Raw genomic sequence first — 15,807 nt, 5'->3', positions numbered from 1 at the left:
CAAAACACCAAACAATCCAATTAAAAAGTAGGGTGCAGAACTAAATAGAGAATTTTCAACAGAGGAATCTAAAATGACTGAAAGACACTTAAGAAAGTGTTCAACACAACTCTGAGATACCATCTTACATGAGCCAGAATGGCTAAAATCAAAATCACCAATAATAGTCTAAGCTGGAGAGCAGGTGGAGAAAGAGAAACACTTCTCCTTTGCTGGTGGGAGTGCAAACTTATACAATCACTTTGGAAATCAGTATGATGGTTTCTTGGGAAAATGGGAACCAGTTTACCTAAAGATCCAGCAATTCCTCTCTTGGGCATATACCCAAATGCACATTCATACAACAAGGATATATGTTCAACTATGTTCATAGCAGCATTGTTTGTAATAGCCAGAACCTGGAAGCAATCTAGATGCCCCTCAACTGAAGAATGGATGGAGAAAATCTGGTACATTTACACAATGGAGTGTTATTCAGCAGAAAAAACAATGAAATTTTGATATTCGCAGACAAATGGATGGAACTGGAAGAAAAAATACTGAGTGAGGTAACTGTATCACAGAAAGACAAGCAAGGTATGTATTCACATATGGATATCAAGCTTAGAGGAACTTATTCCACATGAATCTACTTCAGTTATTTATTAACATTGTTGTTGTTATTGAAATGCCCATTACAACTATTAAATTCAATTTGTGGCAGGTGTATCACTGACAGGTCTGATCTTAAATTTGAGAAAGTGCTACGAGTAGACTGTCTTGGATCATCATGCTTGCAATTAGCTCCATTTTACCTATGATGAATGGGATATGGACGTGCTATTTAGGCTCTTTTTAAAGTATTCTTGCTAATTGGATTAGTCTGAAGGCATTCTCAATGTGGAGAGCCTAACTAAATCATCTGTGAAGGGGAAGCTTCACTGTCCTATTTTTGTCAACAAAACACAGATGATCTCTTTTGATGATAAAATAGCAATCTGTTGGGTAATATTAAGGGGTGGTTTAATTGTAAATATAGATGTTCCACCATTATTTTGTGGTGATATCTTCCACAAATATCTGATATCCAAGAGTGTATCGAATTTTTTAAAATTTACCAACTATCATATCTAGATTATGGAATGTGAAAGTGTGAGAACCTAAACAAGTGATAAGTGTGTGCATGGGCATTTACATGTATGGGTGTTTCTGAACTTCTACAGATTGAATTCTGCTAGAGAAGTTTCTCTTCTTTCATTTTTTGTATTGACTCTGTCTTTGACAAAGACTTTGCTTATTGGTACTGTCCCCAAACACTTCTGCATTATCTAAATGAAAACTGCTGGTAAGTATTTCTTTGGAATTATTAGGTTAGTAATACATGATCTCCAATTTTTATAGGTTTTTAAGTAAAATGGTTGCATAACTTTCCCCTTAACTTTTCTCCTTCAGGTCTCTCACACATGCTCTCCCCTAAATACTTTCTTGTCTCCCCTCATTCTCAAGTCTATAGCCTCTTTTCCTTTGATCATTATACTATACCCATAAGTAAAACTTCCTGTATCCATTTTTGTTGTGTGTATATGTTCTCATGACTGACTTAAAGATAGTCCCTCAATCTAAGTGTATGCATAGGGCTTTATGATTTCCAAAGTTAAGATAATTCCTTTCATATCTGAAAAACATTTTAATTATGTGAGAGGTTATTTTCAAAATTTAATAGAGCATTACACAGTGGTATTTTAAGACCAATAGACAAGAATTTATTTTTTCAACTGTTTTTTGTTAAAGCATTGCTAGATACAATATTTTATATACATAATAAAAGGGAAAATATTTACATTCGGTTCTGTGTATGAACAGGGATGATTTTAGAAGACTTGCAGATTTTGTATTATATAGAATAGAAAAAAATCTTATTGTTTTAAACACAATAGTAGGTATTCTATGTTTTGAAGCTGAGTGATGTTCTCTGCATAGAACATGGAGGTGTTGACAAAGCCCTCGTGGCTATAGTGAATTCCATATTTGTCTTTTTTTTTCAGTTCTGGATGATTGAACTTGCTGCAAAATATTCCTGAAATGTGACACAAGAAGAATAGTCTTCAACATAAAGCAGTCATCATACTGTCATCTGTCAGAGTGACCTCATGTCACTGTGGTTCTTATCTTTTGCATCAAATACTGAACAAACCTAAGTGTGTAAGAAGAAATAAGTGTTTACCCAGTGATTACTTTCTGCAATGAGAGCGCTACGATTTAAGCACGTCTTTTGGAAGAGCTTTGTGGATTCTGGGGGGATATACCAGACAGTGTTAATAATCTTCCTTCTGATTCCTTGTTCCTTGACTGTGACTTATAGGGCAGCACCACTTGTGCCAAATGAGACTTTCCTTTGGGCCTGGAATGTCCCAGCTGAAGCTTGTATTGGAAATATTAGTTCCGTGTTGGATATGAGTTTCTTCTCTTTAGTAGTAAGCCCCTGAAAAACTGCCACAGGGCAGGCTGTCACAATATTCTATTCTGACCGACTTGGAAAGTATCCGTATATAGATGAGAAAAAGACAGAATATTTGGAGGAGTACCTCAGCAGGTGAATTTTCAAGAGCACTTGGACAAAACTAAGACTGACATCGAGTATTATATTCCAGTAGACCAATTGGACTTAGCTGTCATTGACTGGGAAGAGTGGAGGCCCACCTGGGATCGAAACTGGACACCCAAGGACATTTATAAGACTAAGTCTGTTCAATTGGTACAGACCCAAAATCCAGGTATGGACACTGCACACGTCCTTGTAAAAGCCAGAGAGCAATTTGAAGAGGCAGGAAGAAAGTTCATGGAAGAGACATTAAAATTGGAGAAAAATCTTCGGCCCCAATACTTCTGGGGATATTTTCTTTTTTCCCGATTGTTATAATTATCAAAACTATACATGGCCAGGATACAGTGGAAAATGTCCTAGTATAGAAATAGTCAGAAACAATAATCTTACCTGGTTATGGAAAGAAAGCACTGCCCTTTACCCATTGACTTACCTGAAGAGTGAATTGGAATTATCCCCAAATGCAAAACTCTACAACCACAACCGTGTATTGGAAGGCATCAGGATTTCTAAAGTGCGTGCAGAAAATAATCCACTTCCTGTTTTTCTGTATACACCTGTTTTTTTTTTCTGACCGGATATGGAACTTCCTTTCTATTGTGAGTAAATCAAAGAATTACAGCTATGTGCTACTGTGCAGAAATAGTGTCAACAGGAATGTAAGTTATTCAAAAGTGTAATTCGGCTTTATGTTTTATTTAGGAATATACCCATCAGTAGTTCTATGTTCTCCAAAGGAGGCAAAATTACTAAATTTTTAGTGCTTAATATAATCATATGATCTGTTAGCAACTGTGAAAAAAACTCTGCAAAATGTAGACAATATTTTAACTATTCTTTTTTCTTCTTCTTCCAGGGATCTGGGTCTTTTTGCTAGCAGAAGTCATTAAAACAATGATAAATTCTTATATAGCAAAGAAATGCCTGAATGAAATATTTAAAGACTGTTGAAGTATGTAATGTGTTATTGTTAGGTCAGCATGCTTAGCTTGGTGAAGTTGTCCTGTGTAAATAGTTCCACTGATTACTTCCTGCTAACTCTTTGTATCACCTTTGTTAGGATGATCTTGTGAATACAATTGGTGAAGCTGTTGCTCTGGGGACCAGTGGAGTTGTAATATCGGATTCTATATCTATAGCACAACATGTCAAGGTAACATGTTGGTGGGAAATAGAAAAAGAATTCTATACTTTAATACTTTTGAAGACTTTATGTTAATAAAATTAGCATTACTCTTGGCAATAAGTAAATGCTCGATATTAGCTAAATCAAAATATACTGCATTTTTAAATTATGAAGTAGAAAATGTTGTACCTGTCTTCCAGTGAGATTAACTGAAGTTCTTCTCTAGGCTCCGTGGTTTGTAAGTAGCAAAACCAGAACTACAATTTCAGTTTTTTGACATAATATTTAATGTCACACAACAGGTCTCCGTAATTTAATTCTCCATATTAAATATTGTCTACATTTTTACAAATCTCTTGAGTAAAAGAGTTTTTGCACATATATTTGTGTGTATATATGTATGTGTGTCAATGTATGTGAGTTTAACATTGCTAAGCTGAGGCTGATTTTCTTTGTGTAATTGATGTGGTAATACAAACAATGAATACAGAGACTCTCAGAGAAGCTCATTGCTCAGGAGTCCTGTCCTGCTATCGCAGAGAACAGATATTATATTCTCAGGCCAGAAGAGACTTTTGAGGAGCAGAACATTTGTCTTTTAGAGAACATCAATATATCACATAAAAGTGTTTAAACAACTGCATTTGCTAGATTCTTTCAAAGTCTTACATTTTAAAAACCCATCACACACAATATTATTGTCTTTAGTGTGACCATCAGTAGAAAGTAAGTAACAGAAAATGCATGTCAGGGAATGGTATATACCTCCTGGTAAAATCTTTTGAGTTGAGGAAAATTGTCTTAAAATTATAATCTTGCAAAGTTTTATCCCAAATACTTGCTGTTGTTCTTCCAAAATTATAAATACTTTCTCAAGGATATTAACTCAGTAATAGGTACGTTTATGATTTCTGTATACTGTCTTCTTAAAAAAATAAAGGAATTGAGAACTTCTTCCTCTGAGGAGGAAACAACCAGGCATCTACAGTGAGTAGGCTGGGAGGATACTCTTTAGTTTTCATAATTGTTTTTAATGTCACTTTAATCTTAGCTGTTTATTGTTTTATCATTCCACCCAAAAGTCTGCAGTATGATTGATTCATTCAAGGACATAAAGACTTCAACTTTGATGTCACTATTTCCCACTTTGTGGTGTTTTCCTAACATTGTCCCTTATAGACTCTACATATTTCAGTTACTTTCCCAAATCTACGATTAGTTTTACTTTCGTCATCACCCCTCCTTTGTTATGTGTCATTTCTGCTCAGTGTTCTAATCAATCACTTTTCATGCTTCCTCGGATTCCCCTTTAAATGTGCTTCTAACCATATCTACAGTCTCCTACGTTGTAAGCTCACATAGTCCCAGCTTCTGGGGACAGGAGCACAGATACCTTTTCCAGGCCATCACTGAACCAAAAATAGAGACTCAACACAATAGCAAACTCAAGTCAGAGCTGCCAAGAGCCTTTGCATTTCCTGCCAATGTGCTACCACAGTTGGCTCATTCAGTAGAGTTGTTGATCATGGTATATCGTGATCAATAGTATTTTCTAATGGTCAGTGACCAAATTTAAGAACACAGTAATGTTGAGACGGACTACTTCTGCTCTTCATCTCTCTTGTCTACACAATTGTTAAAGAACTGTCAGTATGCACACCTTTGACTGTATAACATTTAGTTAAAACATACACAGTTGAACATACTTTATTATTTTGAGACATCAATTTTGCATGTGTTTAAGAATGTTTAACTCATCTGACAAATGTGATTCTTGTTAAAATTATTTATGATTTATTGAGTGTTAACTGAAGAAATGGTAGATACCATGTACATCTTATCATTTGTTTTCCCAATAAGCCTATGAGGCAGACTCAAAAACCATCTCTAATTTACAAGGGATGAAACTGAAGCATAACCAATTTAGCTAATTTTCCTTATGTGACCCAGATAGCAAACTAAGATTTACAAAATTTGAGATAGCATAGATTGGCAGACATGGTCATTAATGTAGGCAATACTACTTTTGGGCAAGTTAACCTCAAAAGCCCATATCCAACAGTTGTAAAATTACCATAATCTTGATTAATTCATGAATTATTGGAAAAGATGAAGTATAGGATAAGATAAAAAATTAAACAATTTTTCAGTGGAATTAAATGGCCTACAAAACTTACAAATGTTAAAATACAGTTGGAATCACATTGCTTGTTTGAGTGAAAAAGAGTATTTCCTACCACTTGTTCAGTCTGATGCTCTATGCTTCTTTAATATATATCTATTCACAGAGGAAAGTGTGCCTTGCTACACTGACTGTTTTATTATTTTACAGACAGGTTGTCCAACCCTCCATAAGTACATGAAGAATACCCTGAATCCATACATGATCAACGTCACCCTAGCAGCCAAAATGTGCAGTCAAACACTTTGCGATCATCAAGGCATCTGTACAAGGAAAGATGAGAATTCAGATCACTATATTCAGTTGAATCCAAAGAACTTAGAAATTAAGCTTTTGAAGTAGTTGGCAACCCCAGAATTGGAGATCTGAAGTACTTTTCTGAGCATTTTAAATGCATCTGTTATACCAACACGAATTGTAAAGAGAGAGTTGATATTGAAAATGTGGAAAATGTTAATGTGTACACTCGCAACAATATTTGTATAAATGCTGATGTAGAACCTGATGCAGCAGTCTATCTCCTACCTGGAAAAAGCATTGTCTTTTTCATAGCTGTCACTCACATGCTCTGTCATCTGCTCTAGGGGCCACTGACTTTCCTAGGGCAAGTATCAGTGGGTGCCCCTTAGTTATATCTGCTCCCGGCATTTGAAATATTTGTTATAGTCTTGTGTTAACTCAGAAAAGCAAAATGTGATCCTATTTTACAAAAGTAATTCTATTTTACTAGTTGAGATTCTATTTTGATATTTAGAGGCTAAGTGTCTATTCTTCTAAGGAAGACTGGCAGCAAACAAGGTAACCATACTCAGATATTAGTTTTTGTCTCAGAAGAATGAATATTGAATAAAATCAAATTACTTGTAAAGGAATGCCTTTATTAGTAGTTTGTCATAGTTTAAAAATGATTAAGTAAGTATTGAGATAAAATTTATTATGAAGAAAGTATGTTTGAAGTGTTAGTCAGACCAGTTACAGAACTATGAAGTTTATATCTTTCTAAATAAAATTTGTATATCTTTATTTTATAGTAAGATAAACTTTACAAATGACAACCTTACCTATTTTTGTCCTTATGTCTTCAGAAACCACTTTTTTACAGTAAGCTAGTTATCCTATCACTCATTCCTAATTGGCAAGTTAAATTTGTTTTTCCCAAATGACCAATCTCATCCAATCATTCACATGATAATCCATTTGCTTCAATAGCACACTGACTATATATTTCTCTGAAGCTTGGTATTCAGTATTACCAAATGCTAGTTTGTTGTTTGTTTGAATGTGAAAGAAACAGAGAAGGAGTGGATCTGGGGGAGAGGAGAGGAGATTTCTGGGAGGAGTGGAGGGAGAGAAAACTGCACGAGAGAAAAATCTATTTTCAATTAAAAAAAAGAAAATGACAACATAGTGTGTTTTAAACGCTATTATAAGTCTAGAGTGCTCTGGCATAGAGAAGAAAGACTGAAGACATCAGAGGTTTCTGGGAAAGATGAAGCAAAAGTTACTTATTAATTTTGTTTAATTAAATTGAAGTACAATTACATAATTTTCTTCTTTCTTTTTTCTTCCTTCAACTCTACCCATGCCCTCCTTGTTTCCTCTTCAATTGAAGGCCTCTTTTTATTTAACTGTTATTATTACACATATATGTAAACAGATAAATATATAAATACAAGATGGTTTATTTTTATTTGTTTATATTTACTTGTGTGTACATAGCTTTAGTACCAATTGGTTTTGGTTAGCCAGGTAGGAGGCTCATCTGTGGGGAAGACCGTTTCTGCCACTCTCAGCATTCCTTAGTTGCCTCTGGTTCTTTGTGTAGGTCTTGGGTTTTCCTTTATAAGTGACTTGTGTTTTTTCTCTTTCAGCTTTCAATACTCTTTCTTTGTTCTTCATATTTAATGTTTTAATTGTAATATACTAGAGGGTGGTTTCTTTTGTGGTTTTGTTCATTTGGTGTTCAATGAGAGTCTAGTATCTATATAGATTTGTTTTACTTTGAGGACGTTTTCTTCTATGATCTTGTTGAAGATATGGTCTATGCTCTTAACATGGGATTCTTCTCGCCATCTATGACTGTAACATTAAGTTCTTGTCCCTTGGTAGTGTCCCCCAATTCCTACATGTTCCTTTCCTGTACTTTAAAAACCTTTTTCATATTATTTCTTGTGTGTTCTAATCCTCTACTTAATCTAAATCCTAGATATTCTTTCTTCTACATGGCCCATTCTAGTTGTGAGGGTATTTTTATAAATTTAACTTAGAAACAAGCTTGCTTCACATGTTAATCCCAGTTCTCTCTCCCTCACATCCTCCCCTGACTCCCACTAACCCTCTAACACTTTCTGCTCCTCAGGGAGGGTGAGGCCTTCCATGGTGAATCTTCAAAGTCTGTCATATCATTTGGAGCAGGGTCCCCTCCTGCCCTGGGTCAACTGGAAAGTTCCTATCAGTGTCTTGATTTTCACCCTCGTAACAATTGAGCTGCTTATGCCTTCCAGCTGAATCATTCATTCACGAGCCGTGTCTTACTCCCCTCCAGCAGACCTATAGAAGATCTACCACAGTCCTCCAGGAACTGAACCAACAGAGGATTTAATAACTAATAAAAACAGATGCATGGCCCCCATTAGCAGAGGAATTCGCTACTGCAACAAAAGTGGGTCTCTACTAATGGCCTCAGTCTGTGTTTCCTACTCTGCTCCTGACTTGTCTGAATCAGGAGCTGACAGTGAGTTACCTCACTCATAATGCTCATCACTCTGTCTGTGTTATGTCTGCTACCAGGTCCATTTAAAACCAACCACTTCCTCAGCCCTTCAATACATGAAACTGCAGATTCTACAGGCCAGTAAAAGTGTTGGACATATCCTTAAATAAATGACTCCAAAGAGTATATGTTGTCTATTGTTTTGTCTCCTTCAAAAGTATGTCAAAACTGAGTTCATAATATTTAGGATTTTTATATACTTTGCAAACTGAAACTACCCAGTCAGTGATTAGAGGGGCCCAAGTCCCTACAGATAGTCAGTTTTGTAGTCCCCATTCAGTCTGATGATATAGCTCTGTCCAAGAAAGGTGCTGCCAAAACCTACCTCTGTTTTTCCATTTAGAGAGTTCTAGGATATTTCAGGAATTTCTTGCTGAGTTGTTTGATGTGGGTCCTAGGATCTGAACTCTAATATTTTGACAGAGCAGTGAATGCTCTTAACCATTTATCCATTTCTCAAGTTCCTAGGATAATTCAGATATTTTTATAATTTTCCTTATGTAACTACCCTATGCTACAGAATCAAGTCATTCAAATTTAGGAGGCATAGAAGGACTGAAGTTTTGACGTACAAAATGGACGATAGTTTATAGTGGGTCCATATTAAAAGCAACACAATTAAAATTACTTTGAAAATGTCTGCCCTCTCAGGAACTGTGCTTCTCATAGGATTAGAGAATAGGCTGAGAGCTGGAACACTTTATAATATAACAGAAACTTTTACTCCACACTCAACCATATATTTTAATTTTGCTCATATTCGTAAATTTTCCTCACCTATAATTTACATCTAACAAATTTTACTTTTCTATGCATTGATGTTTGGTACTCATACATCTTCATGTATTCTTTAGAGGTCAGGCAGTGGTGATACACAACTTTAATCCCAGCAGCCATAGTATCTAGCCATAGAGCCAGGCAGTGGTGGTATACACCTTTAATCCCAGGATTTAAGAGACAGAAGGATCTCTGTTAGGTCAAGGCCACACTGAGCAACATGAAATTGATCCAATCTAAAAGAGAAACGGCTCACACAAAGGTGAACTCAAGCACTTGAGATCATATGCCTTTAATCCCAGCAGTTGAGGTATGTAAGATAGGAACAGATAATCAGTCTGGGGCATTTTGGTCTCCGGCCACGTTAGAGCAGTTAGTCTCCAGTCATGTTGAGGGCAGGATTGCTTCAACCTGGGTAGAAATAAGAGCTATTGGCTTGGCTTCTCTGCTTCTCTGATCTTCAACTTGAACCCCAATATCTGTCTTTGGGTTTTTATTATTCTTTCTACACAGGGAGGTGTGTGTGTGTGTGTGTGTGTGTGTGTGTGTGTGTGTGTGTGTGTGTGTGTGTAGGCCACAGATTGACATCCAGTCAACTTCTTCTTTGTTTAAGGCAGGATTCCTCTGAACCCTGAACACTCCATTTTAACTAGGTTCCAGAATTCTCTTGTCTTTAACTCCCAGCTCTGGGGTTAGCATGTGCACTATGAAATGACTTTTAAGCTGGTGCTGGGGGTCCAAACTCATGCTTATGTAGCATTCACTTTACCCTTTGGTCCATTTCCCCAGCATTGAAAGTTAATTTGATTAGGTAAAGTATTGGTCTCAGTGCAAAGGTCTTATTCTGATTCTTAAATCCCACTGAAAGAAAAGTTTGAGTGGATGTGTGTGTGTGTGTAAGCTTCTATTTTTCTGATTATTAGTGGATGACTTCAAACACAAAATGAACCTGGATTGTTGTACTCAGTCCTTTTATCATGTAGCTAATGAGAACCTGTTGTTGCATGGAAGTTCAAAGATAAGAGCACTATATCGGAGTCTAAACTGATCTTTTTTTTATGTGTTAAATGTTTATTAAAAGCATTAAACAATACTGCCAATTACGAAATGTGTACATTGGAGACAGCTTTAAAAGCCAATTCATTTATGTTCATCATTTGATAGCTAAAGACACGGGAATTCTAGGTCACATGAGTAGCTTTCCTTAGGAAGTCAGCTGTGCTGGTTTGTTTTTGTTTGTTTTTTTTAACTGTATCTGTCAATTAGATACAACCTAGAGTTAATTGGGTCAATGCAATGTCAATGGAAAACCTGCCTTATCAGATTGGCTAATTGTGTTGATTGACAATTGATGTGGAGAGCCCTGGCCACTGTGGGCAGCAGCATCCCTAGGCGGTTGGGCCTAGGCTGGATAAGTAAGCCAGCTGAGCTCTGGTTAGAAAGCAGGCAATAGTCTAAGGTTTTTGCAGCAGTTCCAGCTTCTAGTTTCCTGCCTTGAGTTCCTGCCAACGTCTCCCTGGGTGATCCACCCTTACCAGCATGAGCAGCTCAGTAGCCTCCCCAGGCCGGCGAGCACCGCTCTGCTGTGGGCCCAGGGGCCGCCTTCAGCCGGCTCCATGGCAGGTGCGGGAGAAGGCTTGTTCCAGGAGCAGACAGTTGGCTACCTGCGAGGCATCCCCTCCCCTCAGCGAGGGGCTGGGGAAAGGCGGGATGTCAAGCTTGCTTAGGTGCTGAGCCCAGTTGCTCACTGCCATATCCCTCCAGGCAAGGAGTTTCCAAGCCGGTGGGACACCTGGGACTGGACTCTAAATTGGTATCTTTGTTTCTTTTTTTGGTTTTTCGAGACAGGGTTTCTCTGTATTGTTTTGGAGGCTGTCCTGGAACTTGCTCTGTACACCACGCTGGCCTCGAACTCACAGAGATCTGCCTGCCTCTGCCTCCCGAGTGTTGGGATTAAAGGTGTGGGCCACCGCCGGGCGTTGGTGGCCCACGCCTTTAATCCCAGCATTTGGGAGGCAGAGGCAGGCGGATCTCTGTGAGTTCGAGGCCAGGCTGGACCGACAGTCTCCAAAACAGAGAAACCCTGTCTCATAAAACCAAAAAAAAAAAAAAAAAAAGGTGTGGGCCACCAATGCCCAGCCCTAAATTGATATCTTTGAAGATATCTAGATATGGACTTAATTATTCTCCTCCTCATTCCCATGCCCAAGCCAACTGGATTCTAACTCCAAATTTTTGGTTACTTGTACCAGCAGAAAGGTCTCCATCATCTACATGCTGTGCAATACAAAACATTCAGTCTCAAGTGTCTTATGTTGGTTTCAATTTTTTTTGCCATTTTTTTAAATTTTATTTTCCAGTTTAAATTTAGGTAGGAAACAAGGTTGCTTCACAAGTCAGTTCCAGGTCCCTCTCCCTTTCCCTCCCCTCCTCCCGTGCCCTCCCCCCACCCCCTCCCCATTATCCCCTCATTTCCCCAGGGAGGGTGAGGCCCTCCATGGGGGTGTCCATAGTCTGTCATTTCATATAGGGCAGGGCCTAGACCCTTCCCCAAGAGTTCAGGGTGAGAGTGCACCTCACATTGTTCTATGGGAGTCCAATTTACCTCTGTAACAACAGTGTATCACTTAGGGGGAGGTGGCTGGACCTGGATTTCCTCGTTGTATTGTGAAGCAAATCACTGAAACTTTTTCTAATGCTTATTTTCCTACTTGGAAAATATGACAACGACAATTTTACCCTAGTTTTGTTGAAAATTCTTAAATGGTTTCATAGTCATATATACATGGTCAGTTTTTAGATATTTGATAGAATTACTCTCTTGTTAATAATGTGTCAATGGAATGTTATTGAAAAAATTGCTGTATTTTAATATTTAAAATCATAACAAAAATCTCACTTTTTTAAAACTGTGGATTATCAGCAAATATGACTTTTAGTAGTATTTACTTCACTTTAGTTAGTATTATTTTTGGAAATGCAGTGCTTTCATGCTAAGAATTAAAAGCAAATAAGTCACATGCAATTGATATCTGTTCTGTCAGCCATAACATTAATTAAATTAGATCCAACTTCCAAGACATTGACGGCTTTGTAATTATGTTTACAATGGAGTCTGTGCCTTTTGAAGTTTCTTTTTAAATCTTTGGAGTTATCAATGTCTCTGCTCTGGAATATCTTCCCATATTTTACACCTTGGCTATGCTTGTTTGTTTTTCTACCAAAAGACTAGGGTTTAGGAAGATCTAGTCTCCACCTCCAATCTTATTCTTGGTTTAAATTCATCAAGCACTCTGAAACAATAACAGCCCTCAGCTTTAGAAACATTCACAGGCATATTTGCATCTGGTTTCCCAGATTCTACAAAGATCTTACTTTCTTGTAGCTGGAACTTCCCTGTGTAGTACGTAGACAATTTCTTATTCTCTCAGTGCTCTGAAAATGAGTTTCTGTTTCTTTCTTTCAGGTGAAATGACTGGCAGTTTTTTCACTTTCCTTTGTCCTTAGTGATGAGACAAATACAGCAGTCTGGTCTTCTCATCCATAATGGTAAATGTCTGAAGATTTCTATGGAGTACAGAGAGGCAGAGAATCTACTGACGCATATTTGCAGTGGCATTATGAGGTTGAAGTTTTAGTTCCCCTTTCCTTTTTATTACCTCTGATGTGCACTTTCACGATATGCTGTACCAATGCTTATTGATGACTGCTTGTCTCATAGATGCAATATACACACTAATAGCCAAAGAAAGACTATCATTGCTTTGATTTTTGATAACCACTCTTCCCCTTTTGTGAAATAGAAGCACAATCAACTTGTTTGACTAGACTAAAATATAATCTCCTAACACTGGAAAAATATCTGGATTTTATATTAATCATATGATTTGCTACTATTTCATTTAAATGTTTACTTATATAAAGTTTAGTCTAATAATCTATTTCAACGGAGTAATATTTTCCAGGGAAGTTGCATTTTGCTGATGAGAAAATGATTTCATTGGATTAAAGGGAGGCAACTTAAAGTCTAACATTGAATAGAGTGTTTTCTTACTTTCTCCCAAAGAAGCTAAGCCAGGGAATCAGCCCATAAAGAGCCTGCATCAGTGTGATGTGTTGATAGAGACCTGGTCCATAACGATTTCCTTGTGCAGGTTGTTGTCAGCATCACAGAGTTTGGTTCCTGAGAATCATCACTTAGGCAGAGATTACCAGATCAGTTGCAGAGTGAATTCTTGCAGTGTTTCATTTCCACCAGAACAATTTCTCCATGGTTTACATAGATTCCCTTTTTCATTTTGGGGGGAGATTTAGTGTCAGTGGATACACAGATCATTAAATGGGCTTGAGATTTATATTTCTTTTCATATCTGCTACTACTGCCTTAAAAAAAGAGAGTGGGCAAGAAACCAAAATATTAATACTAATGATAGAAAAAACATACTTATTGTTTTCTCTTTTTAATTTTTTTCAGACAATGTATTTTGATCACATTTTCCCTTCTCCCACTCCTAGATCCTCCCCACTTCCCTTCCTTCTCAACCTTACGTTATCTCTATGAATTTTCAAAAATAGTCCAAACAAACAAAAAGGAACAATAAACAAGAGTTAAAAATAATGGTGTCTGCTCACGTGCACACACAGCACACACACTCACACACACACACACACACACACACACACACACACACACACACACACACACACCAAGCCACTGAATTTGTTTTCATTGTGTTGGCTAACTACTCCTGAGCATGAAGCCTGCCCTGAAATGTGGTTTATGTACCCCAATGACACTCCACTGGAGAAAATCATTTGTGTTTTGTTTTTGTTTTTTATATACCAAGTATAAGGGAAAATAAAACAAACAAAAAGCAAAACAAGCAAATCTTGTCTTTTTAAGTTTTGTGTATCTGTGCATCTGATTGAAAAAAACAAAGGCAGATTGCCAGAGAACATACATTTTCTTTAATAATTTTCAAGATACAAGAAAGACTTCATGTGATAAGACCAACAGAAGCAAAGAAGCAACTAGTACCAAGAGCTTTCAAATTTTAAAAGGAAGGAATAGGAAACTGTGAAAATTGATAACACAAAGGGAAAAGGGAGTTTTAGCTTGTAAGGCATAATAACTTCTGAGAAAGTAAAATATATGTTGGGAATTAATAAAGGGTACAGGTTACATTGCTACTCCTACTTATCCTGACCCATTTCAGTGTCCACTCCAATTGTCAAGTGTCCAGACTAGTCAGTGATGGTTTTTGTACATATGAAGGATTTGTTATGTCTTGGAAAGCTGACGAGTCCTTCCTGCGTTTACTGTTTCTTTGTCATCATTGGCTCAAATACCTGCTATGCCTAAGTGGCATGCTTTGTGGTGGAGTGTTCTGAAGCCATCCATTTTCTCTCTCTAAAATTTCAGTGTAAGTTATATAAAGTAAAAGTGAAATGGGTATCTGTGGGGAAAAGAATCTGGTCAGAGTCCAAGCAGTGAGAGCTCTGCAGAGGGAGAGGTCCACTGGGAGAAGATACACCGAAAAGAGCAAACGTAAGCACACGGCCTCAAATTCAGTTAAATGTATCTCCCGACCTTGTGAATATGTCAGCCCAACAATGGTTGAATCTCAGTTGTCTGATGGGCAGTGCTGGTGTCATCAGTTCACGTGTATAAAGAAGATACTGTGTTATATAATCTCAGTAGTCAGCATTGTCTCACAGTGACTGTTCACACTCCTCTTTGTAGATTGGTTGTGTGTCTATAGGATAACAATTTGGGGGCATAATAAACCATAAACAAGAAACATTCCATGAGTTTTTTCTTAGGTATTAGGATCTCACCTGCAGGAATGATAGCAAGGCGTCCTTTTCTGGTCAAAGATACCATCCTTTCGTTCATGCACTGGCTACCATGACTCTACCTGATGAACAAATTGGCAGAGACAAATGTAATGTAGATTTTTGATAGTAGTTAGATATTGGCATAAGTAACAATTAGACTGATTAGTTACCATGACAAAAGTTTGGATATATGTTGTAAGGCACTATAAAAACTGTGCCTCACTTCGGAAAACAGTAAGGCTGGTAGGAAAGACAAGTTTGAAACAAAGCCCAGCCCAGAAGATCAGAGGGTGAGCAGAATAGATTGAGGAGAGAGGAAGAGAGAGGAAGATTTGTATGAAAAATATTGTCTCTCTCAGAGAAGCATGAAAAGAAGTGAGAGAGAGATGGCTGTAAAGTTTCTTGATTTGTGGTCTTGGGAAAATCTGTCTACTTTGTGATGTCATCTGCTTCTAGGACCTTGAACTGACTCTGAAATCCTTTCTATGAGGTCACCTGTGGAGATGGTATTCCAGCTGTTCTGGGAA

The 15,807-nt window shown here is 37.4% G+C and overlaps 1 protein-coding gene and 1 long non-coding RNA gene across 3 annotated transcripts; one reads left to right on the top strand and one right to left on the bottom strand.

Moving 5' to 3' along the window:
* Positions 1 to 1,741: 1,741 nt before the first annotated feature.
* LOC121133018 lies at positions 1,742 to 15,699 on the bottom strand. Of its 2 annotated transcripts, XR_005869749.1 has the most exons (5): positions 15,451 to 15,699; positions 15,281 to 15,360; positions 13,497 to 13,825; positions 12,818 to 13,009; positions 1,742 to 2,056 (listed from the first exon to the last, which is right to left on the bottom strand). It is a non-coding gene; the product is annotated as an uncharacterized LOC121133018 (long non-coding RNA). The 2 variants fall into 2 exon arrangements; XR_005869748.1 differs by lacking the exons at positions 1,742 to 2,056; positions 12,818 to 13,009; positions 13,497 to 13,825 and adding an exon at positions 14,457 to 15,198.
* Positions 2,053 to 6,583, top strand: LOC101843883 (hyaluronidase PH-20). The gene is given in 7 exon segments (XM_040728701.1): positions 2,053 to 2,547; positions 2,550 to 2,881; positions 2,883 to 3,146; positions 3,148 to 3,183; positions 3,645 to 3,737; positions 6,043 to 6,223; positions 6,226 to 6,583. Coding segments are annotated over 7 exon segments (1,482 nt in total). The 5' UTR covers positions 2,053 to 2,222; the 3' UTR covers positions 6,477 to 6,583.
* Positions 15,700 to 15,807: the final 108 nt, after the last annotated feature.

This window comes from Mesocricetus auratus, unplaced genomic scaffold (genome assembly GCF_017639785.1).
Source record: "Mesocricetus auratus isolate SY011 unplaced genomic scaffold, BCM_Maur_2.0 Super-Scaffold_100019, whole genome shotgun sequence".
Lineage (NCBI taxonomy): Eukaryota > Metazoa > Chordata > Mammalia > Rodentia > Cricetidae > Mesocricetus > Mesocricetus auratus.
Note: the sequence above shows the minus strand (reverse complement) of the source record. Positions and strands in the feature narration are given on the sequence as shown.